We start from the raw sequence: 16428 nt of genomic DNA on the forward strand, positions 1-16428 counted from the left end.
CTCAACCTTTTTTATTTTATCAATTAAACCCATCTATCTATCTATCTCTCTCTCTCTCTCTCTCTCTCTCTCTCTCTCTATATATATATATATATATATATATATATATATATATATATATATATATATATATATATATATATATATATATATATATATATATATAATGTTATTGTAAAAAGTCAGTTTGATCTATCTAAAACAATGATATTTTAGATTCGTTGATTATATGCAACCAAATTTCAAGGATCCTTAAAAAACGATCAAAATTATTAATTAAAAAAAATCAAGAATAAAACTATATATGAAAATTAAGTTTTGATTATAGTTCAAATGTATTCTTTTAGAATTCATTTAGATTATTTTTAAAAAAACCAATCATAAATTTTCTATAGAATTCCTATTTATTTATTTTTTTAGTTCTCACCTAAGATATTAAAATACCTTTATAGCAACTATTTTAATAAACTAATTAATTTAATTAAGTTTTTCCCAAATTCTCATTAATGCATTCTTCCTCACAATAATTGATATCGTTATCTTTTTTTGTTTTTTGAAACGGTAAATCTAACATATATTTAAACTATATTTTAAATTTATTTATGTTTATAACCAAACTTGAACATTCAACTTCAAGAAAAAAGGACAACACGATTACCTAGTCTTAAAAATAAGTTAATATGTTCTCTAAATTTATTGTATGGATATAAAAATTAATAATAATTAATAGCTAATTAAATAAATAACGACAAACCAAATTAGATATTTTTATAATTAAATACTTATAAATTTGGAAACTAATAGTATTATCCTTATTTTAGTTCCATTATTTAAGGAATGATGGGTCAACGCATAACCTACCACTTCTCCGATCTCCATCTTCATCGCCTCTCAACTACAGTCCGGCCACCATGGCTGCCCAACACCATCGCCAAGAACTAATTGCTTCCTCCACAACCAGAACGCACCAAAACATATACTTTCATCTCCTTCCTTGTTTTTCATTATTTTCATGCCCACCTGTGAATCGAAGAGTATAGAGGGGATCTCCATCTCTGGCGCTTCCCTCTCCACCGACGCCTGGTTATAAGATCCAAGTTTAATTTCTCTTGATGCTCTTTGCTTTAATCATCTGATACGAAAGATATAGACATCCAATTCCCTGTTTACCATGGATTAAGCAAGCTATCACTTCTGTCAAAGGTTAGAATCGTCTAATTTAACTGACTTCGATTATTTTCACTTGATACTGTATGGTGCTTAATTGCACACTAATCGATGCTTTAGTAAATACAAATTAGTTCGATTCTTGAGATAATAAAAATAATATTATAAATTACGATTTATTTTTGAAAATATGCAATTGAGTAGGATTTAAAAAAAATTAAATCTTTAATTGAGTGATTTGTAGGAGCTATGATGAAAGCTGAGTCTGTTATTGAGCATTGTGTCACCACAGTGGAGAACTTAAAATATTTCTCATTGCCTGGTGTTGCTAGTTGCTACCTTTTGATTTATGCATTTGTTAAATTGATCAGGGGATGAAGATCATTTTAATCTTAAGTCTGGTATAGATTTAACTTAGAATATTTCTCATTGCATGTATTTATGTTTCCATATCATACAAACATTCTGTCTGAGTTTTAAACTGTTATAATAATACATAATTTGAACTGTATTTCAAGAGAATAGCGTATTCCCTTAGAGAAGCCTTTTTATTTTATTTTATTTATTTTTGTAGATTAACTATAAATGAACGAAGAGCAGATGAAAACATGTATGTATGTTTCCATATCATACAAACATTCTGTGAGAGTTTTAAATTGTTTTTATCTTCTATAGGTGCTACTATTCATAGGGGTACACAAACACTATTCCACTAAACTAAGCAATTTGGGAGGGTAAGTATAGAATTTCCCTTTCCATATATATATATATATATATATATATATATATATATATATATATATATATATATATATATATATGGCACGAAAAGTGTTTGTGGAAATGCGTGAAAGAATTTGACCATGTGGTAGAATTACTAAAGTTTATTTTGTTATTTGTTATATAAAAACATTCTCACAGAATGGATTCCAAGTTATTTTACAACTTGAGGATAGAGATTCTTTTGAGATCATCACTAAACACTCTTGGTACAATGCGTTGTACAAACAAAGAATATGAAAATCTCACATACCATCCACATCTTCTTAATGTGTACAAGCAAAGAAACAACATTGTATGTGGTTTTCTAGTTGTAAGGGGTCAAAATGGGTGCGATTTCACCGAGTTTGCTCCATCACATGGGTCAAAAAGTCTTGATCTTGGTTTTCTACCACACAATGCCGAAATTCTAGCATCTTCAGAGCAAGGAATCATAGTTTTTGAGGTTCCTCATCCAATGGTCGATGGCTTGGTTCGTTACCATGTGTGTAAGCCTACGACTAAGCAGGTTTTGGCTTTGCCAAATCCCAAAACCAAGTATTTAACCAAGAGAGTTTCCATGGTTGTGATGGGTTCAAAGCCATTGCGTTATAAGATTATCAGATTATCCGAACCTAAATTTAATCCCAAGTATGTTTTGTTGTTAGTTGCACAAATTTTCTAGTTTTATTTGTGTGTTTCTCGTTTTTTTTTTTCGAATTATAACTAGTTATTTTGATTGTGTATTTTTTTTCAAGGTATGATCGATATTACACAACATATTATTGTGAAATTTTCGACTCAAGAGCATGGACATGGAGACGACAAGATCTTTTAGTATTTCCTTTTCATGACTTTTTGCCTTGCCAACAACCAATCACCGTTAGGGGATCCATCTACATGTTAACGACAAACAACGATGTATTGAAATTTAATGCATATTCTGAAAAATGGACAACCTTTTCAATTCCTATTGAAGACCTCGATTATATTCTGATTCCAAGGAAACTCGTAAAATATCAAGGAAAGTTGGGGTTTGCTTCTATGACACCAGGTCGTCTTTCTTGGGAGATTTGGGTTCTTACAATTGATGAATCATGGGAGAGACTCCATGTTTTCTTTGCACAAAGCTTACTAGAGGCTATATATGATTCAGACACGATAGTTATGAGGGAGGACATGGCACTTGTATTTTACAGGTTTAAAGAAGGTGATTATATATGTAAGGTCTCACTGTTTGTTGGACATGGTTGGTATTATTATATGCGGATTTTCCCCTTCGGATCTGATTTTGAGCAGGTGGATTTAAGAGGTTCATAAATGTTGATGAATGATGATCCACTTATATCAAACATTTTGTTTATTAAAAAACATAAAATTATTATATAACGATAACTTCATCATCTATTGAATTGGAATCGCATTCAAAAAATTCATATATGGATGTTGTAGTTAGCATCGATAGAGTTTGAAAGATAAATGAAAAGAAAGTTTTTGATTTCATCAGGAATTCAGGAGTAACTACGTAACATTTTATATATACTTCTCTTTTGCAGCTTATAATGTTTGTTGACAAGGAAATCGAACATGTTTGTCATAATTGTATATGGCTAAAATAATTGATACGAAGATTTACAAAGTAAGAAATAAATAATGTTTCACTGGAACCTTATTTCCCTCGATCATACCATGTGCAATTTGTTGTTTTGTATCACATGATTGTAATGTGTAAACTTGTTTGAGATTTCAGCGAGCAGCCACTTTTCTGGCTAAGATGAAACAATGAATGCTTTTGAGGCTTCCGATTCCCACTCCATTTGTAAAAGCTAAACTTGTGGTACTGTGGTTGAATGCTTCTACTAAGAACAAATAAATTACAAACGGATATCTGTCAATTCGAGATGTCAGATTATTCTCCTAAGAACATCCCATCCTCTGAATCATAACCCTGTTCTTAATCGAATAGAAAAGATTATGTTATTGCTCAGCCATGTTGACTTTGAATACTGATTTCATCTTTTGACTCGTCGTCCCTACTACTTCTGATGGACAATTTAATTTTTGATGGAGTTTATTTGATTTACTAACCAGAATACCCAATTTCTTAATAACCTTTTGAAAGTATTCTTTTACACCCTTACTGCTCTAATCTACCAATGAACAGATCCAATGCCTTTTCGAACTGCTCCGGTGTTTCTCTCCATCTTATTGATTCTCGATACTACTGATCTAATCATAATCACTGATCGAATTTGCAATGTTTTTATTCAATCGACATGTTTTTAAAGTGAATAGGCTTTGTGACTATAAATCCATAACATTTGGGTGTTGAAATGTATTGAATACATACATTATTTCGAGGGTGTTTGGGATTTCTTTTGAGCATCAAAAGTCCTTATAGAATGACTTTTTGTAAAAGAAAGTATTTAAAATGTGTTTGGATTGACAAAAGAACTTTTGATTTAAAAAGTCATAAAAAATCATGATTTTATGACTTTTAGAAGCTCCTTATTTTCTTCTTACCAAAAGTCATTTCCAAAAAACATTTTTTTTTGGTAAAGTTAAAAGCCAAAAGTTATTTTAAAAGCAACCCCAAACACCCTCTTCACCCTTCCATAGGTTTAGGCTAATCCATAAATTGTGCGGAACAATATTGGAATTGTCCGAGCGAATATCCACCCGTAGTTCCACGTTCAACTTTAACGAGAGAAGGGAAGAAAGTAGAAGGAATTGAGAAAAAAATGTCGTGCTATAGTTTTTTCTTTTATTTATTTATTTATTAATTTATTAATTTTTACTTTTTTTTTTGAAAGAAAAACGATTAGAAGAGAAAAGAATTGATTCTTAAAAACATCCATATCTACAACACCATTGCTTTCGGTTGCACACAGCCTCCTCCAAGCTGCAATTTCTTGTCTCTGCCAAAGGTACGTTGAAGATATGTGATGTTTACGCAATTTTATGGTTGATTTTCTGCTATTGAGGTTTATAGAAGAATAATTATAGATATAGGAATATTCTTTCGTGTTCACTGTCTGATTTAAATAAAGAAAGATAGGTATGATATTTTCCATACGAACCATCCCTTCTTGTTTACTAAATGCTTTCATGGCTATTGTTCACAGTAGTGGTTCCAGAAAGGGTCCGATGATATTATAGATGGATCATTTTGAAACCTTTGTTTATTAGAATAGCATCAGAGGCATTTAATTTGATTTTTCATATATGTAAACCTTGAATAAGATCACATGAATGATAAAGGTGGATTTTTTTGAAAATGTGTTTGCTCCTTGGTTTTATTTTATTTATTTATTTATTTTTTTACAGAAAATAGATGATCGGCGGTTTTGTTAAGTTTTAGAACAAATTCAATAAATAATCAAAGTCCCGTTTTGTGGAAGGGTGTCAGCCAACAACAAGTGGGGACCAACTCTGAAAAGATATTAACCAAGGGCGTATCTAACATATAAGAAGGTAGGTCTAAAGATCTACTTAAAATTTAAATTTCATTTATAATATATATGCAACAAAAATTAGGAACTATCTTAGAAAAAATAGACGACCTACATTGAGTTTCTTTTTCTAAAAAATGTATTAAAAAACATTTTAAAATGAGCAAAAAAATAAGTTATATGGGGCATTTGTGGTGTTAAATATACAGGGTTAAATATAATATATAATTTTTATCAAACAATAAGGTATCAGTGTACTAATAATCAAATAATTTTTCATTAAATCGTTCGGTATTTTGAATTATATTTCAGTCGTTTTTTTTAAATTCTAATCGGTGGTGGCTGATCGGTTTTTTCAGTTATATTTCATTAAATCGTGCACGACCCGATCTGATCCGACCCCTCACAAGTGTTGTTAAATTTTTTTATTGACTTCACTTAATTTGGAAACCATGTGATATTTTGTTTTAGATTTGCCATTGATATTAACAAATGATTTTTTTTTGTTTATCTAAAATATGTAAGGTGGAATCTACAATCAAATGAGGTCTATACACCCCACTTATAATACTCTATATCCGCCACTGATTGTTCACTGTTTAATCTTCATGTTCATTGTATATCATTTGATTTATATAAAAGGGAAAATATCGATGTACTAGACCACTAAACTCATTTTTTACCTATCAATTACATCATTTATCCTGATTATTGTAACATCCTGATTCCGGATATGAAAATATAAATCATTTTGGGGATTTTTAGGTGGGTCACGACGTGAGGGAAGCACCATCACGTCGTGACATGGTCGCATTCATTGTGGGGGGGGGGGGGAGAGCTTTTGAGTGTCACGATGTGACACCTCACCTAACGCAAAACTCTAATTTTGGTCTTGGACCCTATTTATAGAAAGTGAGGGGTTAGGGTTTCCTTCACCCTCAGTCTCCATCACCTCAAAACGACTCTTTGGCCAAACCCTAGATCTTTTGAAGCTTTTGAACTCATTCTTGCAAGTTTTGGTGGTCTTAAAGGAAGGAGAAGAAGTTGTGGTGCCTTGTTTCCCCAAGCAATCTTACCCCTCATTTGTGTGCATATTCTAGACTCTTTGTAAGTCCTCAAGTTCCACCTTTTTATGCTTTCCTCTTTAGATCTAGGTTTTATGTCATGATTTGGTTCTTTTGTTGTGGTTAGTATGGGTTGAAAAGATGAAGTTTGCAACTTTATGGTTTCTCTAAGTCCCTTGAGCGTCATATCTTATAGATCTAGGTTTTGGTGGTGGTTTGAGGACTTTGCTTGGATCTTAGGTCATCTTGTATATTTTGACCTAGATGTCACATTCCGTTTAAAATAGAATAATTAGATAATAAACCCGGAACCCCGAGAGGTAATTTTTTTTTATTTTTTTATATTATTATAGCCAAAATCAAATAATAATTAGCGGGGTGTTGGTTTTGGGGAGCCAAATGACAAGATTTGAATCTACGGGGGTTAAAGTGTAATTTCAGGATTTATTTTGCAAAGGATTTTAGAAGTTAGGGGGTGTTTGGTATCATTTGGACTTAATATAAAAGGATTTTGGATGGTTGGGGCTAAAAGGGTAAATTATGTTGAAAAGAATTTGTCATGGAGGGGCCATTTGGTAACATTCAGACTTAAGTTGAAAGAAAAGAGAGGAAGAGGGACCATTTCTGTCATTATGGGTCGAAGTTTGATGGGGTTGGTTATATAGCCGTCCATCTTCCCCTGTAACCCTAACCCTAATCTCCACCTCCAGCTGCCACCTTTTTCTCCATCATCCAGCCGCCACCTCCCTTCCTCATCGTGCTGCTCCGATCAACCAAGGTCATCGGTGGACCATTGCTACCGATAAAGACGAAGGATTGCCACCCCGTCGTTGATCTAGTCATGGAAATTGGAGACTAACGACCACGGAGACTGTTGTGGATTATGGTTGGATTGCGCATACCCTCCCTTCTCTAGTCTTCTACCACCGCGCCTCGTAAACGCTCGTTATTGCCATCGCCACCGATAGCGCTGGCTGTAGGTGCTGTTGTTGCTCACAATTCGTTGTACACCACCGCCATTGCCGGACGTTGTGAACATCAAAGAAGTTCCTATGGGACGTTGGAGATCATGAGACGATAGTTAGAGATGGTGTTGTGGTCGTGGGAGGGACCGGTCGAACCTGTTGCTGTTGGGTCTCGATGTTGCCGTTAACCGCCGCTAATTGCCACTGCTGCCTGCCATTTCATGCCACCACCGCCACATACGCCACCAGGTGGGTGGCTGGGTTCCTTTTATGAGCAGAAGACTTGTCAGTGTGTATGTGTGTGTGTGTGTGTGTGGCTAGTTGTGTAACAACCCAATTTTCACGCCCAAAAATTTCATTTAAAATAAGTGGTTTGTAAAATATTTATAGAAAAACATCATCTGATCATATTATTTCATAAAACATATTACGTGTCTGAAAACCCAAAACAAGAAAATAATAATAATGTCAGAGTACAATCCCAGAACATCTCATAATGCGGAAATCCAAAGTGTGTGTGTATGATGTGCCACTACCGCACCGACTCCTTCCCCTTCGCTGAAGAGGTACCTGAAACCAAAACTGAAAACTGTAAGCACGAAGCTTAGTGAGTCCCCCCATCGTACCACATACCATACAATCATATCACATACATACTGTCAGACATTTCTGGGGTGCCTGACCTACTCGGTACGGCCATTCTGGGGTGCCGACCTACCTATGTCAAGCCATTCTGGGGTGCTGACTACCCTTCGGTCCTAACAACCGAACCTCGGGGACTATTTCACACCCTACTACTACTATCACATATAACATAACATAAGCATATTATCAGACATATCTGGGGTGCCTGAACTACCCTTTGGTCCTAACAACCGAACTTGGGGACTAGTCCCCTCCTACTACCTCTATCGCATATAACATAACAAGCCAGCATGCAAACATATCAACACATACTGTCAGACGTACCTAGGGTGTCTGACTACCCTTCGGTCCTAACAACCGAACTTTACTACTATCACATACCACATATCATGATAGCATATAACATATTAGGTAGTAACAAACCTAGATGATATCACAAAGACAATCATCTATCATACGTCTCCTACTGGTGGGCCGGCATTGTGGCCTTAGACCCACCGCTACTAAAAGGTAACTCACCTCGAAAAGTAGCTGCTGAAAGCCTGCTTGCTAAGCACCTGACTGATGAATCGGTAATCCTCCGGCTATAAATCATAAACATAGATTAGCCACTCATTCACACCCTTAGGTCAGATGACTGACCCACCCCTGGTCCAAGGTCAACTCCTTGGTTAAAGTCAACTTCCAGTTGACTGGACTCGCCGAGTCATGGCACCGACTCGCCGAGTTCTTCTCCCGCTAACCCGGTCCTACTCTACAAGCCCCTCTTCCCACTCACTGAGTCACCCTTAACTCACTACTTGGGATGATAGAATCGGCTCGCGATCCAAATTGCTGAGTCCAAGAACAACTCGCCGAGTCCATACGAGCAGACCTCCCACTCGCTTCCAAATCCTCACTAGAGCATCCCTTATGAGGATTTGGGTTTCTGGGACTATTGCAACACGTTAGATTGCTAATTCTGCATGTAAATACGAAGGGTTGGACCTTCAACATCTAAACCCGTCTTACTCAGTAACTGTTCATCTGTCTCGCCGAGTTTGAAGAACAATTCGTCGAGTACCAGGCAATCTTCATAGGACTCGCCGAGTTGTTCATCCAACTCGCTGAGTCTAAGGCCGTCTTCAAAGAACTCGCCGAGTTCCACTTTGGGACTCACCGAGTCCCTTGACCCATTTCCCATATAGACCAAATCTGAGACATGCAATGCTTCAAAACCATAGATCTATGTTCCTAGGGCATGCTTATCACGTAAAGTTGCAAACTTTACGTGCATGCATGGCCCTACAAGCTTCAAAAGGCAAATCCAAGCTCTTTATGAGGTCATACACTCAATGGGGACCTCAATCACTTCATCCACAGGAACTTTATGCTTCTAATACATCCACAAGGGCTAGATCTAAAGTCCTTTCGGATCATTAAGCACAAACACATGGAGTTTGGTGTTTTAGGGCTTGAAAATCACCAATTTGGGATAAAAATTATATCTAATGAACTAGTGATCAAGGTATGAACTTTTACCTGAATGGAAACTTCTCACAGTGTAGATTTTGGATCTATTCCCTTCCTTGCACTCTTCAACCTCCTCCTTGTTCTTCTAAGCTCCAAACTTCCTTCACCAAGTAAAAATCACTCACAAGGACAATATGGGGGCTAGGGTCTCTCACTACAGCTCTCTGGAAGTGTTAGGGACAAGGGAGGTCGAGTTAGAGTGCTTAACTAGGGTTCCAACACTCGAGTTAGGGTTTTTGCCCAACAGGGCCTACTCGCCGAGTCGGGGAACCGACTCGTCGAGTCCAAGGCTCAGACTTAGCGTCTCATCCCGCTCCTACTCGGCGAGTTGGTCCTTCAACTTGCTGAGTCCAAGGCAAGAATGCATGAATTTAGAATTATAAATTACAAGAAATACGTACCGGGAACCAGGTGCTACAAGTTGGTCGAAAATCACAAGAGGGCCACCACCACCATCGTGAGGTGGTGGCTAGCACCTCCGACCACCACTTGCTGCCACAGAGCGGCTGTGTGTGTGTGTTATTTTATATGTGTGTGTTTATTCGGATATTTCAATGTAAAATTTATTGTACGACCATAATAATCAAGGAAAAACCCATAACCACCACCAGCCACCATTTTGGGTGGAGGTGTGCATTGTGTGATTGAATTGTTAGTTTAGATGCTTGGACACATTTAGCCTAAAATCATAACAACCACCACGAGGTGGTGGCCGCCATCGTGAGCCTCCGTTGACCGCCACTATCCGAGGTGGTAGTGGGTGGTGCCCGACTTGTTTAACCCTAATGGACCCAATGAAGCCCTAATTGACCTAAAAGCCTAACCATTTGAATAATTGGCTAGTATTGGGTTGGAAACCCTAATTAGGGTTTGGAAAACCCTAATGTCATGAAACCCTAGTTTTGGGAAGTGATCGGGACCCGCACTGGAATTATTTACTAGACTTAAAATATTAATTAATAATCCTTTGCATTTAACTTAAGCCAATATTGGACTTAAGGGATTAAGTCGTTAATGGGTTAAGTAGGAACACTTAACCCTAATTGTCATTTTATGTGAAAACCCTAATTTTGCTTTGGCCTTGAGTTGGGCCTTTCTATTGGGCTTTAGTGATTGGGCTCTTGATGGGCTATCCATGAACAATTAAATGGACTAAAATATTTAGATGGGCTTTAGGGTAAGGCCATGTGAAGAACTTGAGCCCAATTTGGAAAATTGGGCCATTGATGGGCCATAATTGGGCCTTTATGATTATAAGATGTTAGACCATTGGAATGCTAAGTGTTTGGACCATAATAGATGGTTGGTCATTAAGGTAAGGCTCATGTGAAGGGTTGGGCCCAATTTGGAAAATTGGGCCATATGTTGGGCTTTGGTTCATTGGCTGACTATTGGGCCTTTGGAGTGTGAGTTGGACCTTAGGCTTGAAACCCAATTATTAATTGGGTATTGTTTGATGTTGACAGTTCGGGAACTTGTCATCCAGCAGCTAGGATTTTGCCTACGGGACTTCAGCAGTGTGAGGTGAGTTGTCCTCACTATACTAACAGGGGCGAAGGCACCAATGTCGACCATTTCGGATTTGTATCCGGGTTTATTGCATGCTATGCTTTATGATTAGTATCCTGGTTGTAGGATGGTTGTTATGTTAGTGATCTGTTAGATCATTATCCTGATTATAGGATTATACTATGTTAGTGATCTGTTAGATCGGTATCCTGGTTATAGGATGGTTGCTATGTTAGTGATATGTTAGATCGGTATACTAGTTATAGGATGGTTGCCATGTTAGTGATATGTTAGAAATGTATGATGATCTGTACATGCTAGCTAGCATATGATATTTATGTGCACATGTTTGTTTGATTGGGGGTTGGGTTGACGCAGTCATGCTTTGTGCTTAGGCCAACATACCCAAGGCGGATCAGATAGACTGCAGACCCGGGAGGGCATACTAGTCAGACCGAAGGCCCGACAAGCGGTCCGGATAGGCTGAAGGCCCGCGAGGCGGTCTAGACGTGTCGATGGCTTGGAGAGCAATCCAGATAGACTGATGGCCTGTGAGGCAGTCCAGTCAGGCTGACGGCTCATTATGCATGCTGTTTGTTTATATGATATGGTTATATCTGTATGTCGTTGGTATTTTGGGGGAACTCACTGAGCTTCAGGCTTATAGTTGTTTATTATGTTTCAGGTACTTCTGATGATCGTGGGAAGGTGACGACGTAATCGTGCACCTCCTTATATTTTTCATGATTTGATTCTGGGGATACTCTGATGTTTAAACTATTTTGAAAACAAACTGTAATAACTTAATGGTTTTAAATGTTTTAAAAAGTTTTAAATTGGATTGAATTTTATGGGTGTTACAAGTTGGTATTAGAGCCTTGGTTTGAGTGAATTGGAGGAAACAATCGTGTGTCTCCAGTATCAAACTAAGGACAAGATTTTTAAAATGATTTTTCAAATGGTTTTCAAAATACTAAAGGAGGATGCAAGGGTATGATCAGCCGGAGCTCGCGAATAGAACCCAAAATAACTTACGGATTATTTGATTTTGTTATATGGCGGACCAGCATGCTAGTACTAGGCTAGGGATCTTCAGGAATTGCATGATAGAATTTCCTGATTATATGATGCCTGATAGCCTAGGGTTTTTCTTTATATGAAATTGACATCATTACTATAGTTGCTTAGTGTATGCATCCGGCTATACATAATTAACATGGCATAGCCTGAGAATATTTGGTTTAGCTTTATTTCTAGTTCCTTATCTGGTTGTGGGCTTAGAGTAGGACCGAGTATTCAAATGTCTACAGGGTCTAGCGTTATGTATGGCTAGCATACACTAGTTCTGTAGGGTTGGTGGAAGTTTCATGGATGTGTGGCTTGTGCGAGGTCAGTAGGCGAGTATGAGATATTTAGCATTCCTCTAGGAGTGAGGTTTAATGCTCGTCATGTTTATGTATTATGTTAGGGTGTTGTGATGATACTTGAGACAAATATGGGTAGGTGTGGAACGTAGTATGGGCTTGTACTGCTGAAAGCACAGGACCCATACGTGTATAAAGGAAGTCTCAAACCCCGGGGTTTAGTTGGGAGTTGGTTCCTATTATTATATGGATTATCCGAGATCTCTCTGGTGTATTGTCAAAATGGTGGTTACGAGACGTCTTGAGACCGGATCTGGGTCAGGATCGGGAGCTAGCATCCTGGATAGGCCAGTATTGTCAGAGGATGGTGTTAGGGAGATCATCCAGGAGGAGGCGGTCAAGATTGTTCGGGGTTAGATTCCGGAGATGTTTGGGTCTATTAAGACGGCCATGGTTGAGTATTTCAATGAGCGTTATGCAACCCTTGCTGAGACGGTTGCCGTAGCAGCTACAACAACTGTAACGGCGGCAGGGGATGAGCTGGTCGAGCTTTCCAGTACCGAGACTTGTTACTGGGACGTATTATGATAAGAAGAGGGATGCAGCTACTTGGGATCACGGAGATGTTACGTACTTGTTACATTCCGCAGGTTGAGCGGGAGAGGCTGTCACGTGAGTTTCTGGATTTGGGGCTTCGGTGGTTTTGCTCGAGGCCGAGATGCAAGTCGCGGGGACTCCGAAAGGGATTGATGATTATGTTCAGTTGGAGTTTTGCAGCTGGAAGTAGAATGGTTAATTGATGGATTGGAATGTCGTTTCTTAGGGCAAGGATTGTGCCCTTTCAGTTTTTCGAGTTCAAAGGAGTGAGAAGGCTTGTGACCCCTGGGTCAGGTTGTATTTCCAACTTGGGGTCAGTTGGTCACAGGGGTTGGCAACAATATTTCAACACTGGTGAGCGCGGGTGGGTCAATGTGGCATGAGTATCTTGTGAGGCGTACGCGATTACCGTCCCTACCTATAGAAGCTAAGTTCCGATTCGCCTTGGATCTCTTGTATCGGGTGGTAAGGATTGATTGTGCGATCTATTGCACTTTTAGGATTTGGGACTATGTCTTGGGAATAGTTTGTAGCCCGGATTAGGGCAAAGGTTGCTTCAGCTGCTGCAGTTCAACTGTGGACGACTGAGTCGGTGAGTAAGTCAGGGTGCGAGACTCTAAATGATATGATTTCTAGAGCCCGAGAACGGGATATTTTTCTAGAGCACCTTAGGAAGAGGGGTATTATGGGGGAGGTCTGCGGACAGGGTCCCACAGGATGGTTATTCAGCATTGTTAGGATTCAATGGTTTTAGTAACCGTTATTGATTGGCAGATGAAAGTGCCAATGGAAGTAGCTCGTTGCTGAGGTATTAGTTGGAGCATCTATCTTTTGTTCCTGAAGATTTGAGTGTGGGATCATTCAAGCATTAGGGACTGTCGGTTTCACTAGGATTCAGGAAGTGTTCATCTAGTTCTTAGAAGTGTGTAATCATTTGGGATTGGCTATTAATGGAGCACTAGCTGGAGAGAGTTGGTTGTCTTCGGATCGATCGTTGGAAAGTGAGAAGGATTGGGAATTCTCAAATTTTCATGTATTATGAAGACTTAGTCGAATCTAAGTGGGGGAGAATCTTCTCGGAATGCAGAAGCGTGAGCAGTTTTGAAACTGGGATAAGTCTCACATCCCCGTCAGGGAGAAAGGAGGCCCAAGTGGCTGTTTGGTTTGAGGGTTGTGTGTAGCGCCCGGTTCCAGGTACGTACTTTTAATATGAAATTTTGCACAGTTACTCTGGGACTCGGCGAGTTGGAGGCCCCAACTCGTCGAGTAGAGGTGAAATTTAGACGCGGGTGGAAGGACCTACTCGCCGTGTCAAATGCCCCGACTCGACGAGTAGGCCTGTCTGAAGGAAACCCTAGTTTTATGGGTTTTCACCCTATTAAACACCTTAATTGGCTTCCTTTATAGCCTTAAACACCCTTAGACCCTCCTCACAAAACCCTAATCAATTTTTCAGTGACTTTGAGCTCTTTGTGCCATTTTGTGTGTGTTTGATGCTTGAGAAGAAGGAGAAGGCTTGGGAGATCAAGAGAAGGCAAGTAGATCCAAAATTTTTGGCACATTTCCAGCTTGTTTAAGGTAAAAAGCTTCAACCTTGACCATTTATCTCTTATATCTCTAGTTAGGGCAAGTTCCTACCTATTCTAAGCTTTAGTAGAGCCATTTTCAGGATTTTGTGGTTCTAGGAGGGTATGACTTCCGATCTGGAACCATTGAGGGTTCCCATGGCATAAAGGTGCGAACTTTATGGCCATAGGAGTCCCATGCACCCCGTGGACCTCATTTTTGGGTCTTTTGAGCTTGAAGAACCATGCATGGACGTAAAGTTTGTGACTTTACGTGTAATATGGACCCCAGGAGGTTAGATCCATGTTCTGGATGCATTAAGGTCAATTGAAATCGACTGAATAGTTTTGGACATGGAGGGACTCGGCGAGTCGCTCATATGACTCGGTGAGTCGGGTCACAGTTTCCCCCAAACCTCTTTTGATAATGAGCAATGTGTTGAGTTGGAAGAATACTCAGCCAGTTGGGTTCATTGTGGACCTGAAGATCATGGAACTCGACGAGTCTAAGACTAAGCCCTAATTGCATGAAGAAGAACTCGATGAGTTCACGGAGAACTCGGCGAGTCCAGGACTAGATGTGCCATCTTCCATGATGTAGGACTTGACAAGTTCAAGGATGAACTCGGCGAGTCAGTTGTAAAAGGTCCCGACTTTGTTTGAAGGAGAACTCGGTGAGCTCTTAAAAGACTCGACGAGTAGGGTCGATGTTTTTAGCATTCTAAGAATTATGGAACTCGGCGAGTTGTTGGGGTTAACTCGATGAGTTAAGTCAACCAGATGTTGACTTTGACCCAAAGTTGATTTTGACCAAGGTGTTGACCTTGACTTTGACTTTGACCTGAGTTGAACCTAGAAAGGGGTTAAGAGTATGAAATGGTAATTAAGAAAGATTATTATGTGTAGGAATTGAGCGGAGTTGATCCCGGCAGCGAGGACAGTTCAGACACTTCACGACACTGAGGTGAGTTACCTTCCAGTAGAAGTGGGTCTAAGGCACCAAGGCCATCCCACTAGTAAGAGTTTTAGTATAGGTAATTGTCTTTGTGATAATTATCTGGTATGTTGCTATCTGTTATGATTGTATGCTAGCCTGATATGATGTTATGTGATAGTAGGTAGTAGAGGGAATAGTCCCCGTGTTACAGTCATAAGGACCGAAGGGTAGGTCGGTCAGCCCGGATATGCTTGAAAATATGTTTATGCTATGTGATTATGTGGTAGTAGTAGGGGTGAAATAGTCCCCATAGTCGGTTGGGATGAACCGGAGGGTAGGTCGGCGGCCCAGGAATGCTAGACAGGGTAGGTCGGTACCCTAGAAATGCTAGACATGGTAGGTCGGCACCCCATAATTTCCAGACAGGATAGGTCGGCACCCCAGAAATGTCAAATAGGGTAGGTTGGCACCCCAAAATTGCCAGACAGGGTAGGTCGGGCACCCTAGAATCGCCCGACAGTATGCTAGTTATGTGGTATGTGTTATGATGGTGGAACTCACTAAGCTTCGTGCTTATAGTTTTCAGTTTTATTTCAGGCACCTCTTCAGCGAAGGGGAAGGAGTTGCACGATAGCTGTGCATCACACACACAGGATTTATGCACCATGACATTCTTGGGATTGTACCCTAAGATAGAACGGTTGGACTCAAACAAGAGCTGCGAAATAGAGATAGACCTAACCTTCTGAAATTATTTAGTCCTTGCAATATGTAACTTAACATATTCATTTACTAGTTAGTAAAAGATAACTAAGACTCATAAAATCACAAAACAAGCAGCATTCGAGCATCGAGTATACATAATCAAGCATATCCTAATCATGCCATCATA

The 16428-nt window shown here is 39.0% G+C and overlaps 1 protein-coding gene and 1 long non-coding RNA gene across 3 annotated transcripts; both read left to right on the top strand.

The window, feature by feature from the left end:
• The first annotated feature begins 833 nt into the window (after nt 1-833).
• On the top strand, nt 834-3427 carry LOC145044168 (uncharacterized). 2 transcript variants are annotated; one of them, XM_078993009.1, is made up of 4 exons: nt 834-1203; nt 1843-1901; nt 2089-2577; nt 2685-3427. In XM_078993009.1, exons 3-4 carry the CDS (start codon nt 2090-2092, stop codon nt 3244-3246), a joined length of 1050 nt encoding a protein of 349 aa, XP_078849135.1. In that variant the 5' UTR covers nt 834-1203; nt 1843-1901; nt 2089; the 3' UTR covers nt 3247-3427. The 2 variants fall into 2 exon arrangements, with proteins under 2 accessions (XP_078849135.1, XP_078849142.1); XM_078993016.1 differs by lacking the exon at nt 1843-1901.
• Nucleotides 3428-4795: 1368 nt separating this feature from the next.
• LOC145000821 (uncharacterized) lies at nt 4796-6036 on the top strand. The gene is made up of 3 exons (XR_013661374.1): nt 4796-4853; nt 5254-5400; nt 5904-6036. It is a non-coding gene; the product is annotated as an uncharacterized LOC145000821 (long non-coding RNA).
• The last annotated feature ends 10392 nt before the right edge of the window (nt 6037-16428 follow it).

Source organism: Lactuca saligna, chromosome 1, assembly GCF_052625555.1.
Source record: "Lactuca saligna cultivar CGN05327 chromosome 1, ASM5262555v1, whole genome shotgun sequence".
Lineage (NCBI taxonomy): Eukaryota > Viridiplantae > Streptophyta > Magnoliopsida > Asterales > Asteraceae > Lactuca > Lactuca saligna.